At 42.1% G+C, this 25689-nt stretch overlaps 1 protein-coding gene across 4 annotated transcripts in view; it reads left to right on the forward strand.

Annotated features, from left to right (window-relative positions):
* Nucleotides 1-488: 488 nt before the first annotated feature.
* Nucleotides 489-25689, forward strand: part of mbip (MAP3K12 binding inhibitory protein 1) — a 36378-nt gene continuing 11177 nt past the window's right edge. The window contains exons 1-8 of one of the 4 annotated variants that reach the window (XR_011592942.1): nucleotides 489-626; nucleotides 1386-1583; nucleotides 3756-3875; nucleotides 5277-5534; nucleotides 5648-5744; nucleotides 6439-6504; nucleotides 14621-14773; nucleotides 19106-19203. Coding sequence is in view for 3 of the 4 variants with exons in the window: in XM_070877454.1 (XP_070733555.1) it covers nucleotides 522-626; nucleotides 1386-1583; nucleotides 3756-3875; nucleotides 5277-5534; nucleotides 5648-5744; nucleotides 6439-6504; nucleotides 14621-14773; nucleotides 19106-19203 (1095 nt within the window). In the remaining variant the exon portion in view is untranslated. Of the gene's footprint in view, nucleotides 627-1385; nucleotides 1584-3092; nucleotides 3213-3755; nucleotides 3876-5276; nucleotides 5535-5647; nucleotides 5745-6438; nucleotides 6505-14620; nucleotides 14774-19105; nucleotides 19204-25689 lie in introns of those variants that run through there. The other 3 variants (XM_070877454.1, XM_070877455.1, XM_070877456.1) reach the window with 3 other exon arrangements.

Consider the following 25689-nt stretch of genomic DNA (forward strand, 5'->3'; position numbering starts at 1 on the left):
TCGTTCAGCCCGACTGCCTGCCTCTCTTCCGTGGTTACATCCGAACCAGGGTGTCCTTGGAGATGGAGCACGCGGTGTCCACCGGTACACGCGAGAGGTGGGCGTCGGAGGGACAGGAGTGCATCATCACCCCCGGCAACCATATTTTAATTTGATCCTTTAATGTTAAAAGTTTAATTTGTCGGTTTTAGTGTCCCTTTAATAAGGGGGCACTTGATTTATAGTTTCAATGAAATAGTTGCAGGTCGATGACCTTCCATCAGAACAGAAAATGCTGTTCTATTTGTGCAAATGTGTTAAATATTGAACTTAAATAACTAAAGTATATGCTCCTTATTAAAGAGAATATTAAAAAATGTTTTTTTTTGCAGAGAGAAGCCCACAGACAGAAGATCTTGTTATGTATCTACCAAGCAGGGAGTGCTGTGTGCAGTGCTGCCAATGACCTGATCCTGGGCCCAGTGATCAGACAGACAGGCGGGCGGGGCATTGTGGGCTGCCGGCTTTGTCTATTCGGTATCATGGCGACGGCGGACCCGGCGCAGGCCGCGTCTCAACATCCCGGCAGCGAGGCCGGCGACAGTGTGCGCGCCCTGCTCAGGTCCCTCACACGATTTCACCAGCAGGTCTGCCGCTTATAACGCTTTGATTTGAAAAGGCCATTTAAAATAGATATTTTTTTGAGAAGTCGGGCCGGAGCCGAGGTCTGGAGTAACGGTGGCCCCCCGACTTTCAGTGGCTGCACCGTGCGGCAGCGCTGAGCGGATGGCAGCGGCGTCGCTTGCGTGCATTCGGCGTTGGTTAAACAGGCCTTTCTCCGAATCACTCGGCTCAGTAACTAACTGGGTTTTCAGGGCTTGTGCCTTCAGCCATCGGGTGGGCAAAGCTGCCACATACAGAGAATTCACAGGCAGCTCCAGCGCCGCCCACCAAGAATGTTCACCCGGGTGCCGAAGGCGCTGATTTTTAGAAGAAAAGGAGGAGAATATCCTCATGGGTAATGTGTGGTTGTGCACCAAAAGGTGTACAAACCAGTCCTTTACTCAAGATCTGTGAGATGGTGCGAAATGGGCTTTCAATCTGGGTTAACATAAACCTTGTTCTTATATAATTAAAAACATAACAGAAAATGCGGGAAAATACTCATTCAGCAGGTCAGGCAGCATCTGTGGACAGACAAACAGTGTTAACGTTTCAGGTCGATGATCATTCATCAGAACTATTTAAAATAAAATGCTGTGCACGTTTCACCAAAATATAGTTGCAGTATGATGTGAAATATTTTTCAAAATTTTTTTCCATAAGAAAAAATTTGTTCTGTGGTTTTTGAAACCAGTGTCGAAGTTGCTGATCCAAAATAATCCATGTTTATAATTTCCTGAAAGTACACTTATGAGGAAAGGTTGAGTAGGTTGGGCCTCTACTCATTGGAATTCAGAAGAATGAGAGGTGATCTTATCGAAACGTATAAGATTATGAGGGGGCTTGACAAGGTGGATGCAGAGAGAATGTTTCCACTGATGAGGAAGACCAGAACTAGAGGGCATGATCTTCAAATAAGGGGCCATCCATTTAAAATTGAGGTGAGGAGAAATATCTTAAGGTTGTAAATCTGGAATTTGCTGCCTTAGAGAGCTGTGGAAGCTGGGACATTGAATAAATTTATGACCGAAATAGACAGTTTCTTAAACGATAAGTGGTTATGGGGAGCAGGCAGGGAAGTGGAGCTGAGTCCATGATCAGATCAGCTATGATCTTATTGAATGGCGGAGCAGGCTCGAGGGGCCGTATGGCCTATTCCTGTTCCTATTTCTTATGCTCTTATAAAAACAGTTAATGTCTCAGGATCAACTGTGATGACAAAAAACTGATTGTATCATCAAATAATACTATTTTATGTAGATAAGTTAAATTGAGGCCCTGTCCTGACTAGCATTTATCTTTTAGTCAACACCAGAACACATGAACTGAAAGTACTGGTCAGTTAGCAACAGATGTTGACTGATCTGTATGTTTACATAATTTTCAAATCGGCTAGTCATTTACCTCATTGTGGGATCATACTGTGTGCAAATTAATTCCTGCCTTTGCCTTCATATCAAGTGGCTCAAAAGTAATAACTATTTGTGTCTAAACACCTCAAGGTGCTTCACAGGAGCATAATTAGACAAAAATTGACCAAGCCAAAGAAAGAGGCATTAGAACAGATGACCAAAAGCTTGGTCTCAAAGAGGTAGGTTTTAAGCAGTGTCTTAAAGGAGGAGAGAGGTTTAGGAAGGGAATTCCAGAGCTTAGGGCCTAGACAATTAGTGGGGTGAAGGAAGTGGGGGATGGACAAGAGGTTAGAGTTGGAGGAATGCAGTGTTCTTGAAGAGTTGTAAGGCTGGAGGAGATAACTGAGGTAAAGAGGTTTACTGAAATAGGGAGGGTGAGGCCATGAAGGAATTTGAACACTGGTATGAGAATTTGAAAATGGATTGGAAGCCAAAGTAGGCCAGTGAGCACAGGGGTGATGGATAAACAGGACTTGGTAACTTAGGATACGAGCAGCAGGGATTGGAATGAGTTTAAGTTTATGGAGGATGGAAGATTGGAATAATCAAGTAGTTGGTTAGTTGTGACCTTTGGTGGATAAAAAAGGCACTGTATAAATGCAAGCTCTTTTGCCATCTCCCAGTAATACCTTGAACATAATTCAGCTGGTCTGTTTTTAAAAAGTTTTCTTGAAGGGTTGGGAGATAGGCTTGTAAGAGTCTATCTATGATTGGGGGGGGTATGGGGGAAGCTGTGTTCCATGCTAATCATAGTTCCAATCTTCTTCACTGTACTACTCTAATAAACTCTCATTGCTAATGGTTTAAAAGTAAGGAAAAGTCCCTATGTTAATCCACTGCAACATGTAAACCATAAGCTTGGGCTGAGGAATTAAGGCCACAATCTGGGAGTGAGTGGGGTCTGGAAGGAAATGACAACTGAGGATTGGGAGTACTCCCGAGTTGGCCAGTGCCCTGCTATTAGCAGAGAAAGAGATAGTGGGGCTTGTTGTCACCCAGGTGTGGATTAATGAGAGTGAGTTATCTGATGGATTAGATAATACTGAGATTCTGACATTACCATTGAGCTGCCAGCAATAACTTTAAAAAATGACTACAAATGGATTGAAGTATTGCATCAAACCACAGGAACCTAATCTACCATTGATATTGCCACAAGTAAGTCATTTGCAAAGAAATCTTAAAAGTTTACATGACTTATCTACAGTGTTCATAATATTCCCCAGTGCAAATGTTTGTTATAAAAGTATCAGGTGTGTGTACGAACAATTAATTACAGTACATTCCCCCATTCCTGTGGAAACAGAACAGGGGAAAAACTACTGAGACATTTTGTGAAATGTGTACAGTAAAAGCAATTTTGTTATTTGGATGTGTGTGTGTGGAGCACAAGAGTAGTGATTGAACCCTATCTGGAAATAGAAAACCATAAGTGCAGACAAATGTTGTGATGCCAGCATTTTATAAAAGCTTTCAACACTGTCAAATTGAAATGTAGAATGACTGACCATTTCAATATGCAGGAGTTACCTGTTGATGTCTATTAAATCTGCTTTTGTTAGCTCAATTTGTAGTTCTTAAGTCAGTTGTCAGTTGCACAATAGTTGACAAACTAGTTGCTTTATCGTGACCATTTGGAGCAGTCTGGAGTGTGATGTTGGAAACTAGTGATTTTGATATTTTATGTCTTTTCTCTTAAAGCTTAATGTTGGAGATGATGTTCTAAATATTACTGTTGATCTATGCAAGCTTCAGAGTCTGCCAGCACTTAACCCAGCACACCTTAGTAGCTTGCTCCAACAGTATATTCTTGATTTGGAGGTAAGTGTAAATACAGGTATAATTTTTCTTTAAGAAAATTGTTCTATATATTAATGGAAACCTGAAAGTAACTTAACATGACAAAACCACAATAACGAAGCTCAAGAAATGTATTACTACCATGAATCTGGAAATGAATTAATTATGTACTTTGCGTGTATAGTGTAGGACGCGGGGCTGTTAGTGATGATGGAATGAGACATGAGGGCTCATCTGAAGCAAAGATGGAGTGGCATTAGTTATCTAGCGGTGGGCAATAGCAAAATCTAGGAAGTAAGGGCAAGTGCGAAGGCCTTCCTGGATTGAGGCTGGAAGCAGAGGCTGGTGACAGTAACAGCAGCTCTATTTATTCAGATCATCAAGGTGATTGGCACATCGCAAGCTGCCCTGTCTTAGTCTTGTCACCATGCTGAACGCAGATGTCCATTGAATAAAAGTCTGAGATTTGAAACAAAAGCTTCTGGAGGGTGTTACCCAGAGACCGGGTATGAGAGCATATGCTAATTATATCCAGCGTTTAGTGCCTACCATGATTGGATTGCAGAGAGGTAAGCAGATGCTGCTGAAGTTTTGCTACTTCTACTGTTTAATGGCGAACGGTGGCGGTTGTACATTTTATGTTGAGTTGTGCTGCTCACTATGCTGTGCCTCAGGAGCCCTTGGTAACTGCTGTCTGTCTAACACGGGCTCAAACCCATTCATGTCAGTTGTCTATGTCTGTCTTGGGAGGATGTGGGGGTGGACTGAGATGAGCAGGATCTCTTTTGGAGTCGAGGTGGCTCCAAGATGACTCACCAGGCTATGGAAGTTAGGAACAAAGTCAACCCTCTGACAGATTTAGTATTTCTGTTCCTGAGCCAAATGGGTCTGCATTGGTACAGGTTAATGATTAATGATTAAGATTAATGATTAAGCAGCCAGTCTGGTTTGGAGCAGAAGACCCATCACCTGGGTTGGGATTTATCACACTCTGCTCCAGATAATCCTGCAAACCACGGATAGGGAGGTCTGGCTAAACAAGCAGTAGAAAGTTTATCAGTGATTTGTGCTGGGAAGCTTGTGTGGTTTTGGCTGGTTAAACTGAGATCCTTAAGCTTTGACACTGCCACTTGTGCATTAATTCTAAAGTTGGATAACTAGGATGTGTCCTTGTAGGACAAGAAAGTGTACCGTCCAAATTGGGCAGCAGAAACTCTGGATTACTCAGTAGCTTATTATGGAGACTTGTAAATGGTGATGGGATTCCCACATGTCAAGACATCCAGCTGAGCAAAAAAAAACTAACCATATAAATTTAGTTGATGTAGCTTAATATTAAAACAGTAACTGATTTGCATTAATCACACTATAACTGCTCAGTTAGTTTGGACTTCAAATAGTTTAGTAACATTTTATTGTTAGTGTGTTTCAGACAAGCTGAAATTATTGGTGAGAAATGGCACATCTGGGACTAGAAATACAGACAAGATGGTGCTTCCTATAAAAGCTGATAGTGACTCAAATTCAGCAAATGATGGCCATGAGCAAATTTCAAATAAAACAATGAATCTAAGAACAAAAATATTGCTAAACGATGCACAAAACAAGCCTGAAGGACAAGACGAACCAAATATTCAAACTGAAACAGAATTGGTTCAGATCAAGGCAAGCAGAGATGAAGTAAGATTTAATTACATTTTCCATATCCTCCATTGATATTATTATGTGGAGATTGTTTTATTTTAACTTGAGTAGGTGAAACTATTTCCCATGTCATCTTTCTTGTCTCACAGATTGAAAGAAGAATTTCAGCATTCATGGAGCGAAAACAGGCAGAGATCAATGAAAACAACATCCGTGAATTCTGCAATGTTATTAATTGTAATCTAGGTTAGTTGTCAATTAGTAAAAGCTATATTGATGTAACATTTTTTCGAACACAAGATAGAGAAAGATGGCAATATAGAGTGTCAGCTGTGGCTCAGTGGGTAGCACTCTCGCCTTGGAGTCAGAAGGTTGTGGGTTCAAGTCCCACTCCAGGGCCTTGAGCACAAAATAATCAAGGCTGAGCAGTGCTGTGCTGTTGGAGGTGGTGACTTTCAGATGAGACGTTAAACGGAGGCCCTGTCTGCTCTCAAGTGGACATAATAGATCCCATGGCAATTTTTGAAGAAGAGTAGTGAAGTTATCCCCGTTGTCCTGGTCAATATTTATCCCTCAATCAACATAACAAATCACTTTGCTGTTTGTGGGAGCTAGCTTGTGCGCAAATTGGCTACTGCGTTTCCTACATTACAACAGTGACTGCACTCTAAAAGTACTTAATTGGCTGTAAAGCGCTTTGAGACGTCCATTGGTCGTGAAAGGCGCTATATAAATTCAATGCTAATTTATAGGATATGTGTGGAAAAACTGATCTGTTTGCTTGATTTTTCATTACCATGTCGTAAGACACTCCTAGTAATTGGGAAAAGAGGTTTTTGTTACGTCAACTTTTATACCTATTTCATTTGCTTTGAAAATTGTTTTTACCATATTGACTTTTTATGATTAGACTTAGTCAAATAAATCTGTTTTTAACTAGAAAACAGCTGTGCGAGAACAGACGCAGTTTTCACGCCGCACCCTGGTTTCAAAAGTCATATAAAAGGTACGTTGATTTCATATCTTGACAAATCTTCTCGAATTTTTTGAGGATGTAATTAGTAGGGTGGAAATGGGATGAACCAGTGGATGTGGTGTATTTGGACTTTCAAAAGGCTTTTGACAAGGTCCCACACAAGAGATTAGTGTGCAAAATTAAAGCACATGGTATTGGGGCTAATGTATTGACGTAGATAGAGAACTGGTTGGCAGACAGGAAGCAAAGAGTAGGAATAAACGGGTCCTTTTCAGAACGGCAGGCAGTGACTAGTGGGGTACCGCAAGGTTCAGTGCTGGGACCCTAGCTATTTTCAATATACATTAATGATTTTGACAAAGGAATTGAATGCAATATCTCCAAGTTTGCAGATGTCACTAAGTTGGGTGGGCAGTGTGAGCTGTAAGGAGGATGCTAAGAGGCTGCAGGGTGACTTGGACAGTTTAGGTGAGTGGGCAAATGCATGGCAGATGCAGTATAATGTAGATAAATGTGAGGTTATCCACTTTGGTGGCAAAAACAGGAAGGCAGAATATTATCTGAATGGTGACAGATTAGAAAAAGGGAAGGTGCAACGAGACCTGGGTGTCATGATACATCAGTCATTGAAAGTTGGCATACAGGTCCAGAAGGAGGTGAAGAAGGCAAATGGCATGTTGGCCTTCATAGCGAGAGGATTTGAGAATAGGAACAGAGAGGTCTTACTGCAGTTATACAGGGCCTTGGTGAAGCCACACCTTGAATATTGTGTGCAGTTTTAGTCTCCTAATCTGAGGAAGGACATTCTTGCTATTGAGGGTGTGCAGCGAAGGTTCACCAGACTGATTCCCGGGATGGCAGGACTGACATATGAAGAAAGACTGGATCGACTAAACTTATATTCACTGGAATTTAGAAGAAATGAGAGAGGATCTCATAGAAACATATAAAATTCTGACGGGATTGGACAGGTTAGATGCAGGAAGAATGTTCCCGATGTTTGGGATGTCCAGAACCAGGGGTCACAGTCTAAGGATAAGAGGTAAGCCATTTAGGACCGAGATGAGGAGAAACTTCTTCACTCAGAATTGTGAACCTGTGGAATTCTCTACCACAGAAAGTTGTTGAGGCCAGTTCGTTAGATATATTCAAAAGGGAGTTAGATGTGGCCCTTACAGCTAAAGGGATCAAGTGGTATGGAGAGAAAGCAGGAATGGGGTACTGAAGTTGTATCATCAGCCATGATCATATTGAATGGTGGTGCAGGCTCGAAGAGCCGAATGGCCTCCTACTGCACCTATTTTCTATGTTTCTATATCTTAGAGTGCTACTTATTTTTACAATATCCTATTGAGGCTGAGGATTTATCTTCATTCATCCATCAGCATACAAGAATTAACTTGTAATTTTGCTTTGATATGATTGTAAATTCACTTAAAAATACTCTTGGGTATGTTCGACCTTGTGAAAAGCTCTGTATATGTGCCATCCACTGGAACATAGGAACAGAAATAGGCCATTGAGCCCCTCAAGCCTGCTCCACCATTCAGTGAGATCATGGCTGATGTGTGACCTAACTCCATATACCTGTCTTTGGCCTATATCGCTTAATACCTTTGGTTAATTAACAAAGCTGAAATTGTGAATCTTCACATCACTCCTAGAATTATCTTCAATAATAATAGACATTTTTATGATTTTGAAATTGTTAATGTATTTTGAGTACAACTGTCTCTGTTGTCTGCTCTCTTGTATGTGTGTGTGTTAAGTTGGCGAAGACAACTTAATAAAATACAAATTTGGCACTTTGTTAGTTCTGGGTGCACTTACATAGAATTACATAGAATGTACAGCACAGTAACAGACCATTCACCCCAATTAGTCCATGCCGGTGTTTATGTTCCACAAGAGCTTCCTCCCGTCCCTCTTCATCTAACCCCATCAGCATAACCTTCTATTCCTTTCTCCCTTGTGTGTTTATCCAACTTCTCCTTCAATGCATCAATACTGTTCATAAGAAAATATGAAATAGGAGCAGGAGTAGGCCATACGGCTCCTCGAGCCTGCTCCACCATTCAATAAGATCGTGACTGATCTGATCATGGACTCAGGTCCACTTCCCCGCCCGCTCCCCATAACCCCTTATCGTTTAAGAAACTGTCTATTTCGGTCTTAAATTTATTCAATGTCCCAGCTTCCACAGCCCTCTGAGGCAGCAAATTCCACAGATTTACAACCCTAAGATATTTCTCCTCACCTCAGTTTTAAATGGATGGTCCCTTATTCGAAGATCATGCCCTCTAGTTCTGGTCTTCCTCATCAGTGGAAACATCTCTGCATCCACCTTGTCAAGTCCCCTCATAATCTTATACGTTTCGATAAGATCACCTCTCATTCTTCTGAGTTCCAATGAGTAGAGGCCCAACCTACTCAACCTTTCCTCATAAGTCAACCCCCTCATCCCCAGAATCAACCGAGTGAACCTTCCCTGAACTGCCTCCAAAGCAAGTATATCCTTTCCTAAATATGGAAACCAAAACTGCACGTAGTATTCCAGATGTGGCCTCACCAATACCTTACATAGCTGGAGCAAGACTTCCCTGCTTTTATACTCCATCCCCTTTGCAATAAAGGTCAAGATACCATTGGCATCCGTGATCACTTGCTGTACCTGTATACTATCCTTTTGTGTTTCATGCACAAGTACCCCCAAGTCCCACTGTACTGCGGCACTTTGCAATCTTTCTCCATTTAAATAATAACTTGCTCTTTGATTTTTTTTGTGCCGAAGTGCAAGACCTGACACTTTCCAACATTATACTCCATCTGCCAAATTTTTGCCCACTCACTTAGCCTGTCGATGTCCTTTTGCAGATTTTTTTATGTCCTCCTCACACATTGCTTTTCCTTCCATCTTTGTATCGTCAGGAAACTTGGCTATGTTACACTCAGTCCCTTCTTCCAAGTCGTTAATATACATTGTAAATAGTTGGGGTCCCAGCACTGATCCCTGCGGCACTCCACTAGTTACTGGTTGCCAACCAGAGAATGAAACATTTATCCCGACTCTGTTCTCTGTTAGTTAGCCAATCCTCTATCCATGCTTAATATATTACCCCCAACCCTGTGAACGTTTATCTTGTGCAGTAACCTTTTATTGTGGCACCTTGTCAGATGACTTCTAGAAGTCCAAATACATCACATCCACTGGTTTCCCTTTATCCACCTTGTTCGTTACATCCTCAAAGAACTATTCGCCTCAACTATTCCTCGTGGTAGCGAGTTCCACATTCTAACTGCTGTTTGGGTAAAGAAGTTTAACCTGAATTCCCTATTGGATTTATTAGTGACTATCTAATATTTATAGCCCCTAGTTTTGGACTCCCCACAAGTGGAAACATCTTCTATACGTCTAGTCTATAGGTCACCCCTCAGCCTTCTCTTTTCTCGAGTAAAGAGCCCCGTTTAGAGGAGATTTGTAAACCCTGTTGCAGTCGCTGTCATTAAAACAAGATGCGAATTGAGAACTGGAGGAGGGAGACAAGAGGCTGGAACACCACAATCTTGCAATATACCTTCTGCATTCAAAATTCCATATTAAATTGCGTTCAAAAGTCCAAATTTTACATTATCCATGAAACTGGGTTATCAAGAAAGCTGGGTCATGATGTTCCAACCTTTGTCAATGGCTCTGTCTTCATAACTTGGAGCCCTAATCCAGTAATCCTTCTTAGCAATTATCTCTCCAGTAATTCTATCTTCTTCTAAAGACAAGTGTGCTCTAAAGTGCATACAGTCTTCCAAATGTATCCTCATCAGCAATTTATACAAAATCGACTTATCAGATGTCCTTCTGATGCAACCAAATACTTGGTTAAGCTGATAATAGCTTCACATTGACTGAAACTTTAAGGGAATGATCAGTAATTGCACCCAAATCCTTTAGCCTTTCCATTTTTGCTCACGGACCAATGCAAAATAGGACTCCCATCATATGTACATTTCATGTTTTGCACTGTACACTGTCTTATATTTATAAATTTATATTATGATTCACCTCCTGCTCACTAGCTTAACTGGTCCCCATTCATTTGAATGCTATTAACTTCCCTTGTAGTTGTCACATACTATAGCAATTTTTAAATTCATTCATGGGATGTGGGCGTCACTGGCAAGGCCAGCATTTATTGTCTCCCTAATTGCCCTTGAGAAGGTAGTGGTGAGCCGCTGCAGTCCATGTGGATTATAGTTTTTTGTAACGGTTTTTGATACAACTGAGTGGCTTGCTGGGCTATTATTGACAAATATTAGAATATTACAAGTATCTTTAAATTCATTATCCATAATGAGAATTGTAGAGAACGCAGAAAAGTCCTCTGCAGAACATGCCACAAACTTGGTGGAAGATCCTACTGCCTTTTGCTTTCAAATTCCTCCTTAAAATCCAAGTAAATTAAATATGCATAAACCCTCTCCCATTAATTTTGTTGCCTTCCCAAAGAATTCCAATTGATTTGTGAGGCATGACCTCTTTAAATCCATGCAGACTCCATATGGCTCTGTACTCTAGATTTAAAAAAATAGTTACTTGTTCTTGGAATTGCTGGCATGTCTGCATATATTGCTTATCCTTAGTTGCCAATAGAATGTGGAATGTGGAATCTATATGGGTAGAGCTGCAGAACACCAAAGGGCAAAAAACGTTAGTAGGAGTTGTGTACAGACCTCCAAACAGTAATAGGGATGTTGGGGAGGGCATCAAACAGGAAATTAGGGGTGCATGCAATAAAGGTGTAGCAGTTATAATGGGTGACTTTAATATGCACATAGATTGGGCTAGCCAAACTGGAAGCAATACGGTGGAGGAGGATTTCCTGGAGTGCATAAGGGATGGTTTTCTAGACCAATATGTTGAGGAACCAACTAGGGGGGAGGCCATCTTAGACTGGGTGTTGTGTAATGAGAGAGGATTAATTAGCAATCTCATTGTGCGAGGCCCCTTGGGGAAGAGTGACCATAATATGGTGGAATTCTGCATTAGGATGGAGAATGAAACAGTAATTTCAGAGACCATGGTCCAGAACTTAAAGAAGGGTAACTTTGAAGGTATGAGGCGTGAATTGGCTAGGATAGATTGGCGAATGATACTTAGGGGGTTGACTGTGGATGGGCAATGGCAGACATTTAGAGACCGCATGGATGAAGTACAACAATTGTACATTCCTGTCTGGCGTAAAAATAAAAAGGGGAAGGTGGCTCAACCGTGGCTATCTAGGGAAATCAGGGATAGTATTAAAGCCAAGGAAGTGGCATACAAATTGGCCAGAAATAGCAGCGAACCTGGGGACTGGGAGAAATTTAGAACTCAGCAGAGGAGGACAAAGGGTTTGATTAGGACAGGGAAAATGGAGTACGAGAAGAAGCTTGCAGGGAACATTAAGGCGGATTGCAAAAGTTTCTATAGGTATGTAAAGAGAAAAAGGTTGGTGAAGACAAACGTAGGTCCACTGCAGTCAGAATCAGGGGAAGTCATAACGGGGAACAAAGAAATGGCGGACCAATTGAACAAGTACTTTGGTTCGGTATTCACTAAGGAGGATACAAACAACCTTCCGGATATAAAAGGGGTCAGAGGGTCTAGTAAGGAGGGGGAACTGAGGGAAATCTTTATTAGTCGGGAAATTGTTTTGGGGAAATTGATGGGATTGAAGGCCGATAAATCCCCAGGGCCTGATGGATTGCATCCTAGAGTACTTAAGGAGGTGGCCTTGGAAATAGCGGATGCATTGACAGTCATTTTCCAACATTCCATTGACTCTGGATCAGTTCCTATGGAGTGGAGGGTAGCCAATGTAACCCCACTTTTTAAAAAAGGAGGGAGAGAGAAAACAGGGAATTATAGACCGGTCAGCCTGACCTCAGTAGTGGGTAAAATGATGGAATCAATTATTAAGGATGTCATAGCAGTGCATCTGGAAAATGGTGACATGATAGGTCCAAGTCAGCATGGATTTGTGAAAGGGAAATCATGCTTGACAAATCTTCTGGAATTTTTTGAGGATGTTTCCAGTAAAGTGGACAAAGGAGAACCAGTTGATGTGGTATATTTGGACTTTCAGAAGGCTTTCGACAAGGTCCCACACAAGAGATTAATGTGCAAAGTTAAAGCACATGGGATTGGGGGTAGTGTGCTGATGTGGATTGAGAACTGGTTGTCAGACAGGAAGCAAAGAGTAGGAGTAAACGGGTACTTTTCAGAATGGCAGGCAGTGACTAGTGGAGTGCCGCAAGGTTCTGTGCTGGGGCCCCAGCTGTTTACATTGTACATTAATGATTTAGACGAGGGGATTAAATGCAGTATCTCCAAATTTGCAGATGATACTAAGTTGGGTGGCAGTGTGAGCTGCGAGGAGGATGCTATTAGGCTGCAGAGTGACTTGGATAGGTTAGGTGAGTGGGCAAATGCATGGCAGATGAAGTATAATGTGGATAAATGTGAGGTTATCCACTTTGGTGGTAAAAACAGAGAGACAGACTATTATCTGAATGGTGACAGATTAGGAAAAGGGAAGGTGCAACGAGACCTGGGTGTCATGGTACATCAGTCATTGAAGGTTGGCATGCAGGTACAGCAGGCGGTTAAGAAAGCAAATGGCATGTTGGCCTTCATAGCGAGGGGATTTGAATACAGGGGCAGGGAGGTGTTGCTACAGTTGTACAGGGCCTTGGTGAGGCCACACCTGGAGTATTGTGTACAGTTTTGGTCTCCTAACTTGAGGAAGGACATTCTTGCTATTGAGGGAGTGCAGCGAAGGTTCACCAGACTGATTCCCGGGATGGCGGGACTGACCTATCAAGAAAGATTGGATCAACTGGGCTTGTATTCACTGGAGTTCAGAAGAATGAGAGGGGATCTCATAGAAACGTTTAAAATTCTGACAGGTTTAGACAGGTTAGATGCAGAAAGAATGTTCCCAATGTTGGGGAAGTCCAGAACCAGGGGTCACAGTCTGAGGATAAGGGGTAAGCCATTTAGGACCGAGATGAGGAGAAACTTCTTCACCCAGAGAGTGGTGAACCTGTGGAATTCTCTACCACAGAAAGTAGTTGAGGCCAATTCACTAAATATATTCAAAAGGGAGTTAGATGAAGTCCTTACTACTCGGGGGATCAAGGGTTATGGCGAGAAAGCAGGAAGGGGGTACTGAAGTTTCATGTTCAGCCATGAACTCATTGAATGGCGGTGCAGGCTAGAAGGGCTGAATGGCCTACTCCTGCACCTATTTTCTATGTTTCTAAGTTGTATTACAACTAAGTGGCTTGTTAGGCTATTTCAGAGAATATTGAGTTAAATTTACATTGTGGGACCGGAGTCACATGCAAGCCAGTCTGTGTAAGAGCGGCAGGTCTCCTTCCCTGAAGGACATTGGTGAACAAGTTGAGCTTTTACAACAATCTGGCAACTTTCATGGTCACTTTTTTTTGGTGCTTGCCCAAAATTTACCAGATTATTGAATTCAATTTTAGAACTTATCCTGTTGAAATTGTATCGCACAACCCAGCTGGCTTGCTAGTCCCATACCATAACCAATAGGCTACTGTGCATTAAGAGCATCCTGTTAATTTCAATCTGGCACTTTCCCCACTATGATTGTTTAGATTAACATCAGTGATTTAAAAAAAAATTGTAACAAGAATTGTACAATTCTGAAACAATAGAGCTTTTAAAAATATTAACCAGACCTTTGCTTATTTCTTCATTCATTTCTTTGAGGATATATCCCATTTGGTCCAGTCATTCTACAGACACTTAAGTCAGCATGAGCTATAGCAATATCCTAAAAGTTGCAATGAGGCGACTGAATCAATGACTATGCATTATTTTACCTTGAGTAGCCTGCAGGACTAACTTGAGTGTGAGCAATGGTTGTGTCTCTGACAATTCAGAGAATGAACATCAGTTCACGAATAATGATGTAATATTGCATTCTGGGGATGATTACTGTTGAGTTTTGAATGCATTTTGAAGTGCACCTCGCAGATTAGTTAAGTGGTTGCTGCTTCGTGAAATTCATCCTTTCTAGTAATAGAGCAAAAAAAAACTTGTACACCTTCCATATATTTTTCAAAACCATTTTTATTGCAGTTTCAAGAGTTGTGAATACATACGGGCCTCAGACAAGGACTGAAGGCGCGGGAGAATCTCTGCAGAAACCTGATACTATGACACAAAGCTGTGGTAACCCTGCTATTGAAGAGAGGCTTCAAAATATGGAGACCCATTTGAAGCTTCCAATAGGTGAAGTTCACTTTGTATTCTTTTAAAAGATGTATTAAATAAAGAATACAAAGGAATGATTGCAAAATAATGTGAAATTCATATGGTGGCATAAACTGCAAAGACAATATTTGGTCACTTTAGCACTGGTATCTGAACTGTAAAATTAGATTGTAGTGTTAGAATCAATTCAAGTTTCTTTTAGTTTGTCTTTTAATTAAATGAATACTTTTCTATTTTTGGTCAGTGCTACTACAGGCACTGCAGAAACAAACCTTTTATATGGTCATGTACAAGAAACACGAGGTTTAATAAGTGATGCCATTGTAAGTTTGTCAAGAAGTAGCATATTGTTGATTACCAAAAGTTTTACCTTGCAATTTATTGAAATTTGAGCTTTATTTGAAATAATTTAATATTGCCTTGTATACATTGTAACTATAATATTAGTATAAATTGTATGTTTTAGTTTGCTTATGAGCACTCAAACTTATTAGACAAAGATTAACAGAACTCAGTGATAAAAATTTCCTGTAGTAATAAATTGGAGATAGGTGAGGGATTCTAGCAATTGTGAAGAAAACTTGTGTAATCTCTGACTCTATTTGTCCATTTATCTGTTCTTGGGTATAAGCTTTTGATGTACACTTGTATATAAATTTACAATTCATCTTTTTATACTGAGTTACAATTTCTTTTCCATGTAAATAGTATTAAGTATTCCTCTATATCCATCTATAGTTTTCTGTCTCTAAATATATTAAAAGTCTTGCAACAAGCTCACACTTCCTTTTGTCACTTTTGCAGTAGCACTTTGGCTGCTAATCACAAATGTAGAAGCAGGGAACAAACCAATCAAAAACAGTAAAACACTAGAAAACTGGCAATCAGAGACTACTAAATACTTAGGGAAAGCAAGTTCCAAATGAGAATACTCAGGAAAACCTTTTTTTTTAAGTGAGCCAGTTAAATCAATTAAAATGGTTTGGGGGGAAAAAAGTTATCTTGTTATTTTTATCTCAGCATCTGAAATTTCTAATGTTCAAAATAAAGATTTAAATAAAATAAATTATATATTTCACAATATTAATGTTATTTAGTGAATTAGCTTTTTTGTGTATTTTAATACCTTCAGTAAAGTTGCACTTGAATGACTGAGCTTCTCAGAAGTCTGGGCTTTGACTTCATATTTTTGTCTGGAGTTGTGATTCTTGTCAGCTGAAGGCAAGTGCTGCATTCTGAGCATGTGCACAATTTACCCAGATGCATCAGTAGCATTTAAAAAAAAAAAATGAATGGACAGAAAATTACAGGTTAGAGAATGCAACAACAAAAAATCCCAGCAAGCATCCATTGAAATCGGAGGATGTTATAAAGTGCTATTACTGCCAATTCTTTCTTATCTTTCCCACTCCTCGTGTTTGGGTTTTGTTTTAGTCTGCACACCCTGAATAATCCATTGCTTTCCTTTGCCTCTGTATTCTCTTCATTGTAACTGCCCGAACTCCCTCTTTCCTGCTTGCACCTCATCCCACCACCATCTTCCATGCTCGACACCAAACTCTCTGGAGCCTCTAAATTGCTGCCTCCTTTCCTTTTTGAAGCTTTATAACCACTCCCCACCACTTTTACCACCCACTTGCTACTACCATTGCTTTCTTCCATCACCATTACCAACATGACACCTTCCTGTGCCCAAGCTGTTTATAAGGAACTGTTCCAACATAGAGGTTGGTCTATTTTCTCCACCATCAGGAAACATATTTGATACTCGCATGTGCGTCTGTCATTAAAGCTTCTGTTATGACATTGATTTTTTGCTAATTTATTATACTGTTTTTTTTCACAGTCCTTTATCCTGAGATTTTCCATTCATCTGGCCATTTTTATCTTTCTTTTCGTTGTTCATCAGTTTTTGAAAAGCGAGAAAAAGAGATGGCTACAACTTGGCTATCTTCAACACTGTTTTGAAGGGCTTTCGCCTTGGTTGTAGCCATGATTGCTGTCTCTGCTATTGCTCCAAAAGCATATCATGAGCACCTGTAATCTTTACCACGGCATCCCGCCCACACTATGCACGATCAGTTTTGTTGTCTGTAAGATATCTACTGTCAGAGAAAATATGTCCCATCTTGTGCTGCATGGGGCAGTATGTTTAGTTTTAGTGTGCATTGTGATGGGTAACCATGGTTTCTTGGAGCTTGCTTGAATATCTGTTGGGTGGAAGTTGCCCAAAGTTTTTCCTGAAATTAGCTAAAGGTTTTTCCCCTTTTGCTCTCTCCAGTAGTTAGTGTCACTAGTGGTTTGCGGAGGATGATGCACATTGTTTCACCCTCTAATTAATAGGGTAAGAATGGATAACTGATCTTTTCTCACCATTCTTTTCACTTGATTGATAATTCCTCAGTGCCAAAGCTGTGGCCAGTCATGTGATTCCTGCCTTATTAGGCATTGGGACTTGTTCAATGACCTCAGTTCTTTGGTTTCCTTTTTTATCAGAGGGTTTACAAGCCTGAACCTGCAGCTAAGACTGCCCATGGGTCATTCAGAGAAAGGTCCCAAACCCTGGTCAAGGGACATCTTCAGACTCTCTTAATATAGCAGAGTCTTGTTCAGTTGGCTACTGTGGTTGCAGATTTTAAATATGTACTTCCTTGTGTGGCGTAGGACATTTAGTTGAGCATATGGACGAGGTGTTAGATTTTAAACAGAACTTCTGACTATTCCAAGACTGGCACATTGAAGCAGATCCTCCCATTTTGCTGATTTTAGGATTCCACTGTATGTAAATTGGTGGCATGTCAGAAAGTAACTAGACTTCAAAGTAGGTAATTGACTGAAGTGCTTTGGGATGGCTTGAGGACAGTCCTTTGATGTAACTCCTGTGGGGCTTTTATACTTTAAAGGAATGTATGTTTGTTGTAAATTATGTATTAATTCTTTAAATGCTAGCCGTTGTTTGTCGTCTACCGTCATACCTTTTAATGTAGTTTCCCAATTTAACTTGGCTAACACACCCCTCATACCTACGTAGTTTGCTTTGTTTAAATTTAAGACCCTAGTTTCGGATTTAACTAAATCACTTTCCAACTCAATATAAAATTCTATCATATGGTCACCCTTCCTTAAAGGCCCCTTTACTACAAGGTTATTAATTAACCCTTTTTCATTGCACAATACTAGATCTAAAATAGCCTGTTCCCTAGTTGGTTCCTCAACATACTGATCTAGAAAACTGTCTTGTACACATTCCACGAATTCTTCCTCTACCCTTTTACTATAAATTTGGTTTGCCCAGTCCATATGTAGATTAAAGTCCCCCATGATTACCGTATTACCCTTGTTACATGCGTCTCTAAGTTCTTGTAACACTTGTGTGTCCTATTCGGTAGCTGTCAAGGATTGAAGAAGAACACCATCTTTATGAACCTCACCATCCAGAATGCTTAATTGTTTATGAGATCAGTACAGTTGAACTTACTTTGACTGTCATCCTTTTGTGGAAATAGAGATGCAGTTCTGGGTCTCAGGTGGTGGTCTCATGAGTAAGAGGCTCTCTAGCACAACCGTCAGCACTGGTGACTGATGCCTCCTTGTCTGAGTGGGCAATGTTTATATAGGACAGTCGACTTCCAGGCCAGTGGACTACAGACCTGTCCACCTGGAATGCTAGTAGTGTTTAGCTTTGGGGCATTTTCAGATTCTGGTGCAAGGCCGGTTCGACATCTCTAGACAGACAACTTGACCATTTTCAAGTATGTGCGTAAGGATGATGGGACCAGATCTTGTCCCTCTGCAGGATGAACAACTGCTTGCTCATTTGTAGACTCTTGCAACAGGTTGAGGCATTGTAGTATTATGTAGGCAGCAGAGTTAGAATTACTCAAAAGAACATAAATGTTTTCCTTTCCGCCCCCCCCACACAACAAAAAAAACTTCAACATTAAAACTATTTTGTGGTTCCTAAATAGAATAAACCTTACCTAGAATTATAATAGCACTGTATTTTTACTGTGACTGATCTAATACATAAAGTATTGAATAACAAAATTCATATCCGTAAAAGTGACTTGTAATATATTTAATACACTATTGAAGTATTTGCACTACCTATCCTGCATGTGAAAGTTATGCAACCTAATCTGTGCTATTGATCTTGAGGGTTGGAGCTCACCGTGGTGTGCTGTTCCATGAGTTAAACTTTGAATTTCATCTTTGGTCCAAACTTGAAAGATTGGATGAAATATTTTTACAGGAAGTACAGCATTTTGTGTTGTATTATGTACCTATGTATTAAGTACCTATCAATCAATGGGGGAAAAAAAAATAATCTTTTGTGTATATTATTTGTAGGTGGTCCAGTCCCAATTGACATTTACCGAAGGATCAAGAGGCTTGAGGATAGAATTCTTCATTTGGAAGGTCTTTCTCCAGAATATTTTCAACATGTGGTAGGTTTTGATCTCATTACCTAAGGCAATGAAACATTGAAACATTTTTAGAGGAAATACTGCATTTGGTGTTGTATTGAGTATCTGTCAATCAATCAAAAATCATCTTGTGTATTATTTGTAGGTGGTCCAGTCCCAAGGGGCTTGGGGATAAATCTAATTTTCGGCTTGTAGAATTTTGCAGCACCAAACGATGCCACGTGGCCCACAGCACCTGTGCTAGTTTTCTGAAAGAGCAGTTATCCAGTGACAGCTGTGGCTCAGTGGGTAGCACTCTCACCTCTGAGTCAGAAGGTTATGGGTTCAAGTCCCATTCCAAAGACTTGAGCACAAAAATCTAGTGAGGGAGTGCTGCACGGTCAGAGGTACCATATTTTGGTGAGACGTTAAACCGAGACCATGTCTGCCCTCTGAGGTGGACATATAAGATCCAATGGCGCTATTTCAAAGACGAGTAGGGGAGTTATCCCTGATATCATGGGCAATATTTATCCCTCTATCAACATAACAAAAGCAGATTATCTGGTCATTATCATATTGCTGTGTGCAAATTGGCTGCCACATTTCCTACTTCAAAAGTACTTAATTGGCTGGAAAGCTCTTTGGTACATCTGTTGGTTGTGAAAAGCTCGATAGAAATTCCATTCCCCTGACTTTCCCAATACTTAAAAAAAAAATTATAAATATTTATCCACTTCCCTTTTAAAAGCTCTTATGGATTCTGCTTCCACCGCTATTTCTGGTATGGTATTCTGTGTCCTAATAAACCTCTCATATAAAGGGAAGCAAATCTAATCTCTCCTTTTGCTCTTTGGTCACGATCTTAAATTTATGAGGATAGACTAAAGAAACAGGGTCTCTCTTTATGAAAACAGTAACCTTGATCAGGACATCTGGATAACTTCCCTACTCTTCTTCTAATAGGTGGTCATTCGCCATGGTTCGAACCTGATTGACTTGGGTTCCAGTGGCTGAGCACCAAGGCTGGAGAGAGATGTTTATAAGTTGCCTCAAACACCAGACCAAAAAAAGCTCATCCCAAAAAAACTTTAGCTCAGAATGTTTACTTCATGCTTGTACTGAATAATTTGAGGAAAAAATGGAAGCTTTTTATTATGGATTTTTTCCCCCACTGCTTACAGAAAATAGTTATTTCTAAATCTTGTTCCTGATTGTCATATAATGCTGATTCCTCTGGTGTATGTTCGGTATGGTAGTTCCAGAGGAGAGGAGTGAAAACTACAACTCCCATGTCACTTTGCACTCACTCACTCATTCACTATCAATGGGACATGCAAGCTCTGGGAACATTGCAGAACTGAAACTGTAGGCTCCAGAGGAAATGGGCAGGAATATGTGGATGAAACTTCTGAACGCATTTCTAGTATATAATGGCTAACTTTATAGTTTAGTGTTTTTGCAATATTATGTAACTTTGAATATACAGGGTACTATTGTATAAATTCAGATTGGGTAAATCATAGAATGATACAGCACAAAGGAGGCCATTTGGTCCATCATGCCTGTGCTGCCTCTTTCGCAGACTTATCCAAATTACCCTGCTCTTTCCAATAGCCCTGTTGTTTTTTTTCCCTTCAAGTATTTATCCAATTCTCTTTTGAATGTTGCTATTGAATTTGCTTCCATCACCCATTCAGGCAGTGCATTCTAGATCACAACTACTCGCTGTGTTTAAAAAAAAAAAGTTTCACGTGGCCTCTGGTTCGTTTGGATATCGCGTTGAATTTGTTTCCTCTGATTACCGACCCTTCTTCCACTGGAAACAATTCCAATTCAGGCGAATTTATAATGGGGAATAAGCCCAGTTGAACAAATACTTTGGTTCTATCTTCACTAAGGAAGACACAAATAACCTTCCGGAAATACTAGGGGACCGTGGGTCGAGCGAGATGGGGGAACTGAAGGAAATCCTTATTAGGCTGGAAATTATGTTGGTGAAATTGATGGGATTGAAGGCCGATAAATCCCCAGGGCCTGGTAGTCTGCAACCCAGAGTACTTAAGGAAGTGGCCCTAGAAATAGTGGATGCATTGCTGATCATTTTTCAACAGTCTATCGACTCTGGATCAGTTCCTATGGACTGGAAGGTAGCTAATGTAACACCACCTTTTAAAAAAGGAGGTAGAGAGAAAAGGAGTAATTATAGACCGGTTAGCCTGACATCAGTAGTGGGGAAAATGTCGGAATCAATTATTAAAGATGAAATAGCAGCACATTTGGAAAGCAGTGACAGGATCGGTCCAAGTCAGCATGGATTTATGAAACGGAAATAATGCTTGAAAAATTTTTGAGGATGTAACTAGTTGAGTGGACAAGGGAGAACCAGTGGATGTGGTGTGTTTGGACTTTCAAAAGGCTTTTGATAAGGTCCCACACAAGAGATTGGTGTGCAAAATTAAAGCACATGGTATTGGGGGTAATGTACTGACGTGGATAGAGAACTGGTTAGCAGACAGGAAGCAGAGAGTCGGGATAAACGGGTCCTTTTCAGAATGGCAGGCAGTGACCAGTGGGGTGCCGTAGGGCTCAGTGCTGGGACCCCAGCTATTTACAATATACATTAATGAATTAGATGAAGGAATTGAGTGTAATATCTCCAAGTTTGCAGATGACACTAAACTGGGTGGCAGTGTGAACTGTGAGGAGGCTGCAGGGTGACTTGGACAGGTTGGGCAAATGCATGGCAGATGCAATATAATGTGGATAAATGTGAGGTTATCCACTTTGGTGGCAAAAACACGAAGGCAGAATATTATCTGAATGGCGGCAGATTAGGAAAAGGGGAGGTGCAACGAGACTTGGGTGTCATGGTACATCAGTCATTGAAAGTTGGCATGCAGGTACAGCAGGCGGTGAAGAAGGCAAATGGTATGTTGGCCTTCATAGCTAGGGGATTTGATTATAGGAGCAGGGAGGTCTTACTGCAGTCCCTGACGACCACATGTGCAGGAAGTGTATCCGCCTGCAGCTGCTGACAGACCACATTGCGGCACAGGAGCTGCGGATGGATTTACTCTGGAGCATTCACGATGCTGAGAATGATGTGAATAACACATTTAGTGAGAGTTGGCCACACTGCAGGTAAAGAGTACACAGCCAGATAGGGGATGGGTGACCAACAGGAAGAGCAGTGGAAGTAAGGTAATGCAGGGGTCCCCTGCGGTCATCCCCCTGCAAAACAAATACACCGTTTTGGGTACTGTTGAGGATGACTTGTCAGGGGAGAGCAGCAGCAGCCAAGTTCATGGCACCGTGGGTGGCTCTGCTACACAGGAGGGCAGGAAAAAGAGTGGGAGAGCTATAGTGGTAGGGGATTCTATCGTAAGGGGAATAGATAGACGTTTCTGCGGCCGCAATCGAGACTCCAGGATGCAAGGGTCAAGGATGTCTCGGAGCGGCTGCAGGACATTTTGAAGAGGGCGGGTGAACAGCCAGTTGTCGTGCATATAGGTACCAACGATGTAGGTAAAAAACGAGATGAGGTGCTACAAGACGAATTTAGGGAGCTAGGAGTTAAATTAAAAAGTAGGACCTCAAAGGTGGTAATCTCCGGAGTGCCACGTGCTAGTCAGAGTAGGAATCACAGGATAGCTCAGATGAATACATGGCTTGAGGAGTGGTGCAGAAGGGAGGTATTCAAATTCCTGGAACATTGGAACTAGTTCTGGGAGAGGTGGAACCAGTACAAACCGGACGGTCTGCACCTTGCCAGGACCAGAACCAATGTCCTAGGGGGAGTGTTTGCTCGTGCTGTTGGGGAGGAGTTAAACTAATATGGCAGGGGGATGGGAACCTATGCAGGGAGACTGAGGGAAGTAGAATGGGGGCAGAAGCAAAAGATGGAAAAAAGAAAAGTAAAAGTGGAGGGCAGAGAAACCCAAGGCAAAAAGCGAAAAGGGTCACATTACAGCAAAATTCTAAAGGGACAAAATGTGTTAAAAAGACAAGCCTGAAGACTCTGTGCCTCAATGCGAGAAGTATTCGTAATAAGGTGGGCGACTTAACTGCACAGATAGCTGTTAACGGATATATATAATTGGCATCACGGAGACATGGCTCCAGGGTGACCAAGGCTGGGAACTCAACATCCAGGGGTATTCAACATTCAGGAACGATAGACAGGAAGGAAAAGGAGGTGGGGTGGCGTTGCTGGTTAAGGAGGAAATTAACGCAATAGTAAGGAAGGACATTAGCTTGGATGATGTGGAATCGGTATGGGTGGAGCGATGGAATACCAAAGGGCAGAAAACGCGAGTGGGAGTTGTGTACAGAAAACGCGAGTGGGAGTGGGACTTCAGGGTATGCGCTCCCTGGTGGCAGAACATGGGAGTGCTTGTTTTACAGATACACAACATCGCTCCCTCCCCCCCGCCAAAGTCAAAGTGAAAACTATTTACAAGGTGAGGCGGTCGGGAGCCTTTCTTTCCCTGGTGAACCGCCTCGGTACAAATGTCTGCTCTGGTGTGTTGGCTGTGCCCTCGCTGGGCTGGTGTGTTGTTGGGGCTGCTGGGTGAGCCTGGCGTTGCCGGGCTGTTGGGCGTGATGGGTTCAATTTCCTGGCCCGGGGTGGTGTCGTTGATCCTTTGGGTGTGTGTTGTGGGCTCGAAAAAGGTGGTGTCTGCTGTGGGTTGTTCAGGGCATTCTGTGAACCGCAGCCTCGTTTGGTCCAAGTGCTTTCTGCAAATTTGTCCATTGTCTAGTTTGACTACAAACACCCTATTCCCTTCTTTAGCTATTACCGTGCCCGTGATCCACTTGGGACCATGTCCATAGTTTAGCACGTACACAGGGTCATTCAGATCAATTTCTCGTGACACAATGGCGTTTACATTTTGTTGCTGCCGCCTGCTCTCCACCTGATCATGCAGGTTGGGATGAACCAGCGAGAGTATGATTTTAAGTGTCCTTTTCATGAGTAGCTCAGCCGGGGGCACCCCTGTTAGCGAGTGGGGTCTCGTGTGCTAGCTGAACAGTACTCGGGACAGGCGGGTTTGGAGTGAGCCTTCTGTGACTCGTTTAACGCTCTGTTTGATTGTTTGTACTGCCCGCTCTGCCTGCCCATTGGAGGCTGGTTTAAACGGGGCCGAGGTGACATGTTTGATCCCATTGCGGGTCATGAATTCTTTAAATTCGGCATTGGTGAAACATGGCCCGTTGTCATTGACCAGTATGTCAGGCAGGCCGTGGGTGGCAAACATGGCCCTCAGGCTTTCAATGGTGGCGGTGGGGGTGCTTCCCGACATTATTTCACATTCAATCCATTTTGAAAAAGCATCCATCACCACCAGGAACATTTTACCGAGAAACAGGCCCGCATAGTCAACATGGATCCTCGACCATGGTCTGGAGGGCCAGGACCACAAACTTAGTGGTGCCTCTGGGCGCGTTGCTCAACTGAGCACACACGCGGCATTGCCGTACACAGGACTCTTAAGTCAGAGTCGATACCGGGCCACCACACGTGGGATCTGGCTATCGCTTTCATCATTACTATACCCGGGTGTGTGCTGTGGAGATCCGAGATGAACGTCTCCCTGCCCTTTTTGGGTAGCACTACGCGGTTACCCCACAACAGGCAGTCTGCCTGAATGGACAGCTCGTCCTTTCGGCGCTGGAACGGCTTGATTAGCTCTTGCATTTCAACGGGGATGCTGGCCCAGCTCCCGTGCAGTATACAGTTTTTTACTAGAGACAGCAGAGGATCTTGACTGGTCCAAGTCCGAATCTGGCGGGCCGTGACAGATGATTTATCATTTTCAAACACTTCCATGACCATCAACAAGTCTGCGGGCTGCGCCACCATCAACAAGTTTGCAGGCTGCGCCATTTCCACCCCCATGGTGGGCAATGGTAGCCGACTGAGAGCAGCCGCACAGTTCTCGGTGCCTGGCCTGTGGCGAATGGTATAGTTATACGCTGATAGCGCGAGTGCCCACCTTTGTATGCGGGCTGAGGCATTAGTATTTATCCACTTGTTTTCAGCGAACAGGGATATGAAGGGTTTGTGATCGGTTTCCAGCTCAAATTTGAGGCCAAACAGGTACTGATGTATTTTCTTTACCCCGAACACACACGCTAATGCTTCTTTCTCAGTCATGCTGTAGGCTCTCTCGGCCTTAGATAAGCTCCTGGGGGTACAGGCGACAGGTTGCAACTTCCCCGCAATGTTAGCTGCTTGTAATACACACCCGACTCCTTACAACGACGCATCATATGCTAGCACAAGTCTTTTACACGGGTTATACAATACAAGCAGCTTGTTGGAGCATAAAATGTTTCTGGCTTTCTCAAAAGCAATTACTTTCTTTCCCTATACCCAGTTCTCACCTTTACGCAACATGTAGGGGCTCTAAGAGGGTGCTTAACCCCGGTAGGAAATTACCAAAATAGTTCAGGAGGCCCGGGAACGACCGCAGCTCCGTGACGTTCTGTGGCCTGGGCACGTTCCTGATAGCCTCTGTCTTG

The sequence above is a fragment of the Pristiophorus japonicus genome, chromosome 4 (assembly GCF_044704955.1).
Source record: "Pristiophorus japonicus isolate sPriJap1 chromosome 4, sPriJap1.hap1, whole genome shotgun sequence".
Lineage (NCBI taxonomy): Eukaryota > Metazoa > Chordata > Chondrichthyes > Pristiophoridae > Pristiophorus > Pristiophorus japonicus.